Source organism: Hipposideros armiger, unplaced genomic scaffold (assembly GCF_001890085.2).
Source record: "Hipposideros armiger isolate ML-2016 unplaced genomic scaffold, ASM189008v1 scaffold_592, whole genome shotgun sequence".
Lineage (NCBI taxonomy): Eukaryota > Metazoa > Chordata > Mammalia > Chiroptera > Hipposideridae > Hipposideros > Hipposideros armiger.
The window spans coordinates 603,430-615,235 of record NW_017731942.1 but is presented as its reverse complement, the minus strand read 5'-3'; the positions used below and the strand labels follow the sequence as shown (position 1 = coordinate 615,235).

The following is an 11,806-nucleotide window of genomic DNA, read 5'->3' as shown; positions in this document are numbered from 1 at the left end:
ACATCTTTAAAAGTTTTTAAACTGTTTCATATCTGGTGAAGTTGAGATTTTTGAGAACTTCATTTTTAATTTGTAATAAAAATTTACAACTTGATTTTTTTAAAAAGTCAACAAACTACGAGTACCTGGTAATAAACATCTTAAATATTCAATAATAATAAAAGAAGGACTCCTTGTGGTTAATTGGGCTCAAATTCATAACAAGAGTTTAGCAGGCATTGTTTACAGAGGTCCCTCACACACACTACTTATCAGGAAAGAGCCACAGACTGAGCTGCCAGCCTACTGCATCCTATCCCTGTGGTCTGAGTTGATCCTTTGTAAGAGAGTTCTTAGGGTCAAAATTCGACAAATGGGCTGAAGATCTGCCCCATTGAATCAGAGCTGTGGAACTATATCTCCATTTGCATCTTTGCTGATCAATCAGAACCTGTGAAACCGACCAATCAGTGCTCTTTGGACCAATCAAACTGTGAGAATTTGGATTCTTCATTTGCTCAAAAAATGGACCAATCAGGAACCATAGGTGGGAATTCTCTCTGTAGAAGCCAGCCCCTCCTCCTCTGTCTCAGCAGAGTGCCTTAGCTGCATTTCACCAGTTTGCAAACTGAGATTTAACGCCCAAGCCACCTCACCCGAGCCGCTTTACCTGAGTCACCTTACGTGAGCCACCTCAACTGAGCTGTTTCACAATTAAGCTTTATCACAATTAAGCTGTTTTTACTGAATAAAGTCTCTCCTGTACTGCACCCCAAATTGGGGACTCCTGTTGGTATTGAACTGGCAGCAGTGACCTTTGGTTGACACCAGTAATGAGAGAACAGACAGAGGTGGGGCTTTTTCAAAGCTTCATTCCCAAAAAGGAGTTATTTAACCTGACTTGGTACTCCCTGGAAGACCCTACCGGAAAGGCTTGTCTTCATGTGACCTCACTCACACATACCCAGTGCTAAAAGCCTCTCTTGGGGAGTGTTTTTCAAATGTATTATTATTATAGCTGCCTGTGATATCATAGTTGCCATTGTCACAGGCAATGGTTAATAGTTGGGACAACAACAGACTAGCCAAAAAGCTTAAAAGGAAAAACTGAGAAATGAGGTGTACTTAGAGGCTTTGAAAAAAAGCTGACATATTCCTGGAAATCTAAAAAGTCATGCAAATGCCCAGGGCTGTGTGCATGCTCAGGATAGACCTGAGAAGGTTCTAAGATCTCACTTCTTAGGCTCAGTGCAAGCAAGAAACGAAAGCTAAGGCAGAGTTGTAAACTGCTTTAATGCACGTAGTGCCCTCAGCAAAGGCTAAGAGACTAAGTGGTTTCAGGCATTCCAGGAAATCTCTGACCAATCATTAGCTGGCCACTAAACTAACTGAGCAGACTTCAGTGGCCACCAGTGACAGAAATACAGACTTCACAGGATTACTTCAGAAAAGTCACTAAACAAGCAGCAACAACAAACCATGGGGACTGGTGAGAATCTGATTTCCAGAGTTGCCACATTATATTATTTGAAATGTTGTTTTCAGCAAAAATTATGAAACATGCAAAGAAACAAAAAAGTAGGACCCATACACAGAAAAACAGAGCAAGCAACAGAAACTGCCCCTGATGAAGCCCAGATGTTAGACTTACTAGACAGACTTTTTAAATCAGCTATTTTAAATATGTTCAAATAACTTTTAAAAACCATGTCTAAAAAAACTAAAGAGATGTATGCGAATGATGTCCCACCAAGTGGAGAATATCAATGAAGAGATAGAGATTATAAAATGGAACCAAATAGAAATTTTGGAGTTGAAAAGAAATACTAAAAAGAGTCTTTCAGGATAAAATGAAAGGACACTAGAGAATAATTTGAATCCCCATGAAGAAATGAAGAGCAGTAAAGTATATATTACATTTATATAATAAAGGTAACTATATAAATAAATACAAAAGACAGTATAAATGTATTTTTTTGTTTGTAACCCTTTCCCCCATCTGCTTTAAAGACAAAGCCATAATGAAATTATTAAACACAAAAGTAGGCAATAGTGTAGGAAATGAGAAACAAAAAAACCATAAGATATATTTTAAAAAGGGCCAGTGTAGATGTTAACCCTGTAGTATTATCAGTAATCACATTAAATGTAAACGGGTTTAACTCTCCAATTAAAATTCAAAGATTAGCAAGCAGATTTTTTTTAAAACATGATCTAACTATATCCTTTTACAAAGACATCCTTTTTACACTTTAGATTCAAAACCACAAATAGTTTAAAAGTAAAAGGATGGAAAACACATACCATTAAAGCAGCAACCAAAAGAGAATTGGAGTGGCTATACTAATATCAGACAAACTAGACTTTAAGACCAAAAAATTGTTACAAGAGCAAAAAAGGACATTTCATAAAGATAAAAGTCAATCTTCCAAAAATAAATAACAAGTATAAACATGTATGCACCTAACAACAGAGCCCCAAAATACCGAAAGCAAAATTTGAGAGAATTAAGAGAAAAATGAGAATTTAACAATAATAGTTGGAGACTTCAATACTCCACTTTCAATAATGGATAGGCCATTACACAAAAATTAAGCAAGGATACAGAAGACATGAACAACACTATAAACCAATTTGACATAAAAGACTCCACCCAACATTCTTCTCAAGTGTACATGAAACATTCTCCAGAATAGATCATATAATAGGTCACAAAACAAGCCTCTATAAATTTAAAAGGACTGAGATCATAGAAAACATATTCTTAGACCACAATGGAATAAAATTACAGATCAATAATAGACGAAAATTTAGCCAATTCACAAGTATGTGGAAATTAAACAACACACTCCTAAAGAACCAATGAGTCAAAGAAAATAAGGAAATTCAGAAAATACTTTAAGATGAATGAAATGAAAATACGACATAGCAAAATTCATGAAATGCAGCTCAAGTATGCTCACAGGAAATTTTATAGCTGTAAATGTCTACAAGGTCTGTCAATTAAGTTCACGGACCTGTTAAAACAATGATGCTAACCTTTTTTGATATCAGAGGGATTATTCATTGTGAATTTGTACCAACTGGACTGACAGTTAACCAAATTTATTATTTGGAAGTGCTGAAAAGGCTGTGTGAAAAAGTCAGACGACCTGAACTTTTCGCCAACAATTCACGGCTCTTGCATCATGACAATGCACCAGCTCACACAGCACTGTCTGTGAGGGAGTTTTTAGCCAGTAAACAAATAACTATATTGGAACACCCTCCCTACTCACTTAATCTGGCCCCCAATGATTCCTTTCTTTACCTGAAGATAAAGAAAATATTGAAAGGAAGACATTTTGATGACATTCAGGACATCAAGGGTAATACGATGACAGCTCTGATGGTCATTCCAGAAACAGAGTTCCCAAGTTGCTTTGAAGGGTGGACTAGGTGCTGACATTGGTACATAGCTTCCCAAGGGGAGTACTTTCAAGGTGACCATAGTGATATTCAGCAATGAAGTACGTAGCACTTTTTCTACTTATGATGAGTTCGCAAGTGTAATTGTTAGACCTCGTACATTAAATAAGAAGATCTCGGGAGGGTGGGGGCGGGGAGGTAGAAAAAATAATAATATCTCAAATCAATAACTTAACTGCCCTCCTTAAGAAACTAGAACTCAAAGCAAGTTCAAATGAGTAAACTAAACTCAAAGAAAGCATAACGGAGGAAATAATAAAGATTACAGCAGAAATAAATGAAATAGAGTTTAGAGAAAATAAAATAAAACCAGAGGTTGGTTCTTTGATAAGATCAATAAAATTAACAAACCTTTACCCAGACTGACAAAGAAAAAGAGAACACTCAAATGACTAAAATTAGGAATGAAAGAAGGGACTGAAGTTATAGAAATGTAAAGGATTGCAAAGGAATACTGAATATTCCTGAATATTCATTCAGGAATACTGAATGAACAACTATATGCCAGCAAATTAAAAACCTAGCTGAAATGGAAAAATACCTAAAAAGATACAAACTACTAAAACCGACTGAAGAAGAAACATAAGGGGAAGGGACGAGACAACATAAATTGGTAACTTCAATACTGCCACAGTGATAGTAAAGACAGTTTGGGGAATATAATCAATAATGGTGTAAATATTTTTTAGGGGGCCGGAGGGACTCATGTCTTGTTAAGAAGACCACTTCATGGATGGTGTAGAGGCCTGACCACTGCACTGCACATCTGAAGCTGCCGTTGAATAATATTATATGTCAACTATAATTTAATATATATATAGTCATGGGATGTGGAGTACAGTGTGGGGAGTGGAGTCAATGGAATTGTAATAGGTATGTATGATATCGGGGGTGGGGGGCCAGTGTATTGGGGGAGGGAAGTTGTCACTTTGTGAGGGGTGAAAAGTATAACTATTGCATTGTTTTGTACACCTGAAACTGATAAAAAAAAAGAAATATAAAATCCAAATAGTCCAGTAACAAGTAAAGAAACTGTGTAGTAATCAAAAAACTTCCCACAAAGAAGAGCCCAGAACCAGATGGTTTTATTGGTGAAGTCTACCAAATATTTAAGTAGAATTAACACCAATCCTTCACAAAATCTTCCAAAAAATCAACCAGGAGTGAAAACTGCACAACTCATTTAATGAAGCCAGTAGTATTACCCTAATACCAAAACCAGACAAAGATATCACAAGAAAACTACAAATCAATATCCCTTATGAATATAGATGCAAATGTTCTCAACACAACTTGAATCTAGCAGCCTATATCATGACAAAATGGGATTTATCCAAGGATTATGAAGTTGGTTAAACATCCAAAAGTCAATGTAATATACCATATCAGAAGAGTAGAAAATACCACATTAAGTGAAGCGAACACACTTGACAAAATCCAACAATCTTTCATGATAAAAAAAAAAACCCTCAACAAAGTAGGAACAGAAAGGAACTTCTTCAACCTGATGAAAACCCAGCATTGACATCATAACTATGTTAAAAGACTTAAAACTTTCTCTATAAGGTCAGGAACAAGGCAAGGATATCCAGACTTGCCATTTCTTTCCAACATTGCACTGGAGGTTCTAGCTAGGATAATTAGGTAAGAAAGAAAAGAAAAGAGAAGAGAAGAAAAGAAAAAAAAGAAAGTAGGAAAGAAGGAAGAAAGAAAGGAAGAAAAAAATAAAAAAATTCAAGGTATCTACATTATAAAGCAAAAAGTAAAACTATCTCTGGCTGCTTATCACATACCCTTATATGTAGAAAACGTTAAAGAACACCCCCCCAAAAAAAAAAACCAACCTATTACAGCTAGTAAATTAGTTCAGCAAGGTTGAGAATAAAAGATCAATATACAAAATCACTAGCAATGAGCAATATGAATATGAAATTAATAAAACAATCCTATTTACACTAGCATCAAAAAGAATAAAATACTTAGGAATAAATTTAACCAAAGAAGTGTAAGACTTATACACTGAAAACTACAAAACATTGTTGAAAGAAATTAAAGAAGACCTAAATGAATGGAAAGACATCCCATGTCCATGGATTTGAAAACTTAATATTACTAAGATGGCAATACTTCCCCAAAAAAACTGACCTACAGATTTGGCACAATCCCTATCAAAATTCCAATTGCCTTTTTTACAGATATGGCCAAGCTGATCCTAAAATTCATATGGAAATGCAAGGGACCCAGAATAATCAAGCAACTTGAAAAAGAACAAAGTCAAATGATTCAAATTTCCCAATTTAAAAACAATACAGAGTTACAGTAATCAAAACAGTGTGGTACTGGCATACATCAATGGAATAAGATTGAGAGTCCAGAAATAATCTCATACATCCATGGTCAATTGACTTTTCAACAAGACCTCCAGGATAATTGGGGAAGAATAATTTTGTCTACAAATGATGCTAAGACCACTGGATGGTCCATGCAAATGAATGGTTTTAAACCCTTACTTCAGTCCACATACAAAAACGGACTCATGATGGATTGAGAACCTAAACGTAAAAGTTAAAACTATAAAACTCCTAGAAGAAAAGATTGGTGTAAATCTTCATGACCTTGGATTAGGTAACGGTTTTCTACCTCAAGCAATCAAAGAATAAATACATAAATTGGACTTCATCAAAATTTAAAACTTTTGAGGGCCGGCCGAGTGGCTCAGTTGGTTAAGAGCTCGCACAAGAGTGTGAGCTCTGAGCAACAGCGGTTCGATGCTCAGCCCAAACTGAGTTGCTGCTGAGCTGCCAACAGGTAGCAGGATGGCTCAGCTAAAAAAAAAAAAAAAATTTAAAACTTTTGTGCATTTAACGACACTATCAAGAAAGTTAAAAGACAATCCACAGAATAGGAGAAAATATATGCAAATCATATATCTGATAACTGTCTAGTGTCTAGAATACATAAAGAACTCTTACAATCCAACAATAAAAAGGCAACTCAACTTTAAAATGGGCACAGGGTTTGAATAGACATTTCTCCAAAGATATACAAGTAGGGGGTAAGCCCATGAAAAGGGGCTTAGCATCACAACCATTAGGGAATGCAAATCAAATCCACAATGTGATATCACCTCACACCCACGAAAACAGACAACAGTAAGAGTTAGTGAGGGTGTAGGGAAATTTGAACCCTCATACATTCCTGGTATGAATGTAAAAATGTACAGTTACTTGGAAAACAGCTTGGCAATTCCTCAAAAAGTTTAACATAGTTCCCATATAACCCAGAAATTCCATTCCTAAGTGCCGGGGGTGCCAAAAAAATCTATACTCGTGACTTGTATTCATCTTTTGTTATCAGTATATATTGAGTATTACAATTTTAATATAGCCTTTTCCTTTCTTAAAATGTGTATACATTTTTTTGGCACCTTCTGTATGTTCAAGAAAGCAGAAAATATAGAGAGAAATGTTCACAGCAACATTATTTGTGTGGAAACAATTCAAATGTTCACCACAGGTGAACACATAGACAAATAATACCCATATCACAGAGTATTATTTGACCATAAGAAGGAATGAAGTCACTGACTCATGCTACAGCATACATGAACCTTGAAAACACTGTGATAAATGAAAGAAGCCAGGCACAAAAGGCCACATAATGTGTGGGTCCATTTACATGAAATGCACAAAACAGGCACATCCATAGAGACAAGTCAGATTAGTGGTTGCCAGGGGCAGGAGAGGAAGGAATGGAGGTGGCTGCAAATAGGCACAGGGTTTCTTTTGGGGATGATGAAATGTTCTGGCATTAATGGTGATGGCTGTACAATGTGCTGAGTGTACTGAAAACCACTAAACTGTACACACAGTGAATTTTGTGGTGTATGCATTATATCTCAGATGTTTAAAAAGCGCACACGTAGTGAAGAATGCACCTACATAGCTTACTGGAGGCACAGACCAAGGCAAAGGCAGCTGCAGCAAGGGCTGGGGGGACTGCCTCCCTGTGGCTGGGTGGCGAGTGCCACCCCCAGGGCAGCCAGGACCACCAGGGAACATGGCATGTCCTCCAGAGCCTGCTTCTGCGGCATGACTGGACATCACTGGAAGGCTGAAGGCAGTACATTCACGTCTGTCTGTGTGCTTCAACAAATGACATATTCCAATCTTCTTACCCCACAGGAAATTTGATTTTGAATGATTTTACTTTCTTAGTTTAAAATTCAAGCATCAGTGTGGACACAGATTTGGTTTTACATATATATATATATATATATATATATATATATGTAAATATATATGTATATATACGTATTGTATATATATAATACATATGTTCTGTCATCTCAGTGAGATAAACATGGTCATCTCATGTTAGGTATCTCATTAAGATATTCATGTCAGGTCATCTCACATAAATATTCTTCATCAGAACTTTATAAGACCTGAATAAACAGAACAAGGAGGAGAATTAGGTGCCTCCCTGTGCTCCCCGCCGAACCTGGAAATGACCTAGGAAGGTTTAAGAATGAACAAGCACATGATGGATGGAGCCGACAGAAATGACGTGGACTGAGAGGCAGGACAGACACTGTGTGTGAAGAGCCTGGGCCCTCTCCACAGTCACGTGGGGCCTGCGCCCTTTTGTACTAGCTCGCAAGTGCAAGCTGTTAACTCTGCAGGAATTGGGCGCACCGGTTTACGTCAGGTTGGTTGCTGGATATGAGCCAAGGTAGGGTATTTACAGCACGGAATTGGACACAGTCCAATCAGGCCCTCCATCTCCCATTGTCCTCCACTGGTCAGTCAGAGCGGGAGTTAATACTAGAAACAGAAGAGAAGGGAGGAGCCCAAGGGACATGGGTGGCGCCCAGCCTGGCCGGTCTGGGGCCAACACTCAGTTCTGCCACTTATCATCTGCTGTGCACCTTGCTTAAAGCCCTGGTGCCATCACAGCCCACATGCTGTCCTGGGGGGCTCTGGCTGCCACTCTGCCTGCACTTTGGCAGACTTCTCTGCCAAGGGGGACGTGGGGCATGCTCCTGAGGATGATGGAAAGAGTGAGAGCATGAGAGCACCGTGGTGGTGGGGAGGGGTGCTGGCAACAGGCTGGGCCCTGGGCAGGGTGTGTGATCTGCCTGGGTCTTAATATCCTCCCTGTAGAACAGTGGTAATGCCAAAGGTCCCTTCAGCTGGGACAGTTTTTGAGGGCCAAAGTCACTGGGCTGCTGGCCAGAACTGAGCTCCTCTTCCCACAGCACGCCCTCCCTAAACACACCCATGCTTGGGACCCTAGCTCAGCCTCACGCAGCTTCAGACCCTCTCATCCCGTTTCCCAGTGTTTCCCCATCCACTGGTCACAGCTCTTCAAATGCCTCACAGCCCCAGCTAGCTCTGCGTTCACTCCCACACCTGCCACCATCAACTGGGCATGCCTTCTTGATCAAGTCCTGTCCATGTCACCTTCCAGTTCCCTGAGTCCATGTCCTCCCTATCCCATGGCTGCTGTGGACGTAAGAACATCCAAACTTGTAGAAAAATTTTAGAAGAGTTCATTAGAGTGTATTTGAGCCTAACAGAGGGTATAACAGGAAGCAAGATCTCAACAGACTGAGATGAATGCTTCCCAGAATGATAGTTTGCAGTTGCTTTTATGCATTTGGAATTAAGGAGGGAACATAAGGAAGATTACATGGAGGTGGGAGAGATCAAAGTGTGGACCAGATTACAGAATAGTTAACAAGACTATGTGCTCTCCTGAAGGTGGTCACGCCGAGGAGTCTGAAAGGGGGCATTTCAAAGGTGTGTTAACCTAGATGCACAAGAACCATGGACAGGGCTTGCTTAAGGCAAAGATAAGCCTTTCACTAAAAAAGTCATTTTTTATGGGGCATGACTTCCTACCATGACCTGCCCTGTTAGGAATTTATGGTCAGATCACCCTATGAGGTTACTCTGCGTCACTGGACTTGCCAGTTTTATTACAGAGCTCCTTTTCTCTCTACACAGAACCCAGAGGTGAATTTCCAGAGTGCATGGCCGTGCACATCACTTTGCGTCACTTCAGTGGCCACCCCACTGACCATCCTCTGGTCTTGCCTACTCCATCTGTGCAGAGATGGGACTTTACACTGTTGACAGGCAGAGTCCCTGAGGTGTGTGAGGTGTATGATGAGAAGGCTATTGCCAAAGGTCAGCCTGGGTCTACGCAGCAAGGGATGATGTGGGGAGAACCACAATTCAGGTGTGAGAGCTGCCCTGGTCTTACGCGTGCAGCGGACATGGAGATGGCATGGTGGCATGAAACTCCACAGCTTCCAGGACAGGGAAAACCTTGCCCACCCCACAGGCTGAATCAGATGTCCATTGCTCAGCCAGTGCAGTCGCATGCCTGTGTGTGGAGGTGAGACAAGCCAGTCCTACAAAGGAGGGCATAAACTTATGCTCACAAACCATTCACAACTGAGAAAAAAGAAGAGTGAGAAAATACACCATGAACAAAGGAGAAATCCACCAAAATGTTCCTAAGGGCATCTCTGAGGAATGGAACTGTGTGTTTTCTTTCTTTCTTTTCATGTTTCTGGGTTTTCCTAAATCTCCAAGATGAGCAGTACTACTTTTACAAGGAAAACCTGACTCAGTGTTTTCCAAGGCTCACTCTGGTCCCTGTGTCATTTGATTACCAGCATTTGTCAGGCTCAGGGTGCCCACTGGACCATGGCAGCAGCCAGGGAAGGCTGCCCCTGCTCCCATCACCTGCCTGCCTTCCCAGCTTCTCTTGCTGGGCTGTCAACTGGCTCACCTGATGGCCTCCACCTCCATGGAAAGCCCAAGGGACTCATGAGTGAGGGGACTCCTGCTGAGAGAAGATGTACCTCTGGGTCTCTGATCTGCTTCCCTGCAGGATGTCAGGGCAGAAGCTGGCAGCATGTGGCCCTGCCTTGTTTGCTGTGCCGGAATAACCCCTCACACATCGCACCCTCACCTCAACACCAGCCTGTGCTGCTCCTGGTTCTGTCCCTGTTTCACTCTCACCCTTGTTTTTCTCCAAATCTCTGGAGGGTGGGGAGGGGACCAGGCAGTGGGCAGGGGGCCCTGTGAGGAACAGGAGGGCAGGAGCCTCACATGCACACACAAAGGTGAGCTCTGGGCTCTGGTTTTGTCAGCAGACCCAACATGAAAAGACAGGGTGGCGGCAGCAAACAGTCCCTAGGGGACAAGATCCATGCTATTTTGGGTTCCTGTGGCTGCCCTAAAATTCCAGAGGCAGCATGCCCCTGCGGGCAGGTGACCACCCTGCATATCATGCAGGTTTGGGGCTCTGCTTTGCCCTGTGTAGCTGCCCCCATTCCTGGGCACTGCCTCCCCAAGTCCCTTTCTCCAGCAAAGCCACAGGGTCTCCTCAGCCCACAAACCTCAAGTCAAGGGGTCATGAAGAGCATCCTCCTGTCACAGCCTGAGTCATGCACTTGAACCCAGCCATGTTTCAGAAAAGACCACAGAGGCCAGCACTGGCCAGGCATTGGAAGACACGTGGCCAGCCTCATGAGTCACTTGGTCTCTGAGACCTCAGTTACCTCATCTGCGAAATGGCAATGAGGGGCCTGAGAGTGGAGGCTAGTCGGGCCTGGGGAACTTCCTTGCTGCCCCCCCCCACCACACACACACACACACACACACACACACACACACACACACACACACACAGACGCGCGCGCGCAGCCTGTGTTTGGGCGCAGTTCCGGCCAGGACCCCACACAGATCCTTTACCACTGTGACATTTCACCACTCCAGGCTTACAGAGGAGGAGACAGGAGGCTCCAGAGCCCAGGCCTCCGCCAGGATCACACAGCCGGGGGTCAGGGGAGCTGGTGAAGCCCACACCTGGGCTGTAGCGCTTTGCCCTTTAGTAGATGTGAGCCTGTGGCAGGTCCAGTAGCCCCTCTGAGCTCTGGTTTTCCGTTAGTGAGGGGATAATGGTCTCCGTCTCTCAGAGGGAGCCTGTGGGGTGGGCCCGAGCTTCACCTGCCGCTGCCCCACGTCGGCGGGTGGCGGGGTACCCCTGACCTACCAGGTTCCGCTGCCTAGGGAGCCAGCGAAGCTGAGGGGCCGGGGCGGGGCGGCTCACCCCAGTGAAAAGGAGGGGCGGGCGAGCGGGGGTCCGGAAGGGGGGCGGGGCAGGGGCCTGTCCCACCCAGACAGACGCCCTCCGTCGAGGGCGTGGATGGGACTGTTACCTTCCCGTCATGGTGGCCGCGCGCTGAGCCAGGTCTCCTTCGACTCCCTGAGCCGCCGCCTCCGCCGCCAAGGGCGCGCCTGCGGGTCTGGGCAGCAGGGAGACGCCCAAAAAAGGCCAA

General features: G+C 42.6%; 1 protein-coding gene across 3 annotated transcripts in view; it reads right to left on the bottom strand.

Annotated features, from left to right (window-relative positions):
• Positions 1-11,800, bottom strand: part of LIMS2 (LIM zinc finger domain containing 2) — a 41,028-nt gene extending 29,228 nt beyond the window's left edge. For all 3 annotated transcript variants that reach the window (XM_019624538.1, XM_019624540.1, XM_019624541.1), the window contains exon 1: positions 11,687-11,800. In XM_019624538.1, the coding sequence (XP_019480083.1) occupies positions 11,687-11,697 (11 nt within the window). In that variant the 5' untranslated portion in view covers positions 11,698-11,800. The remainder of the gene's footprint in view (positions 1-11,686) is intronic.
• Positions 11,801-11,806: the final 6 nt, after the last annotated feature.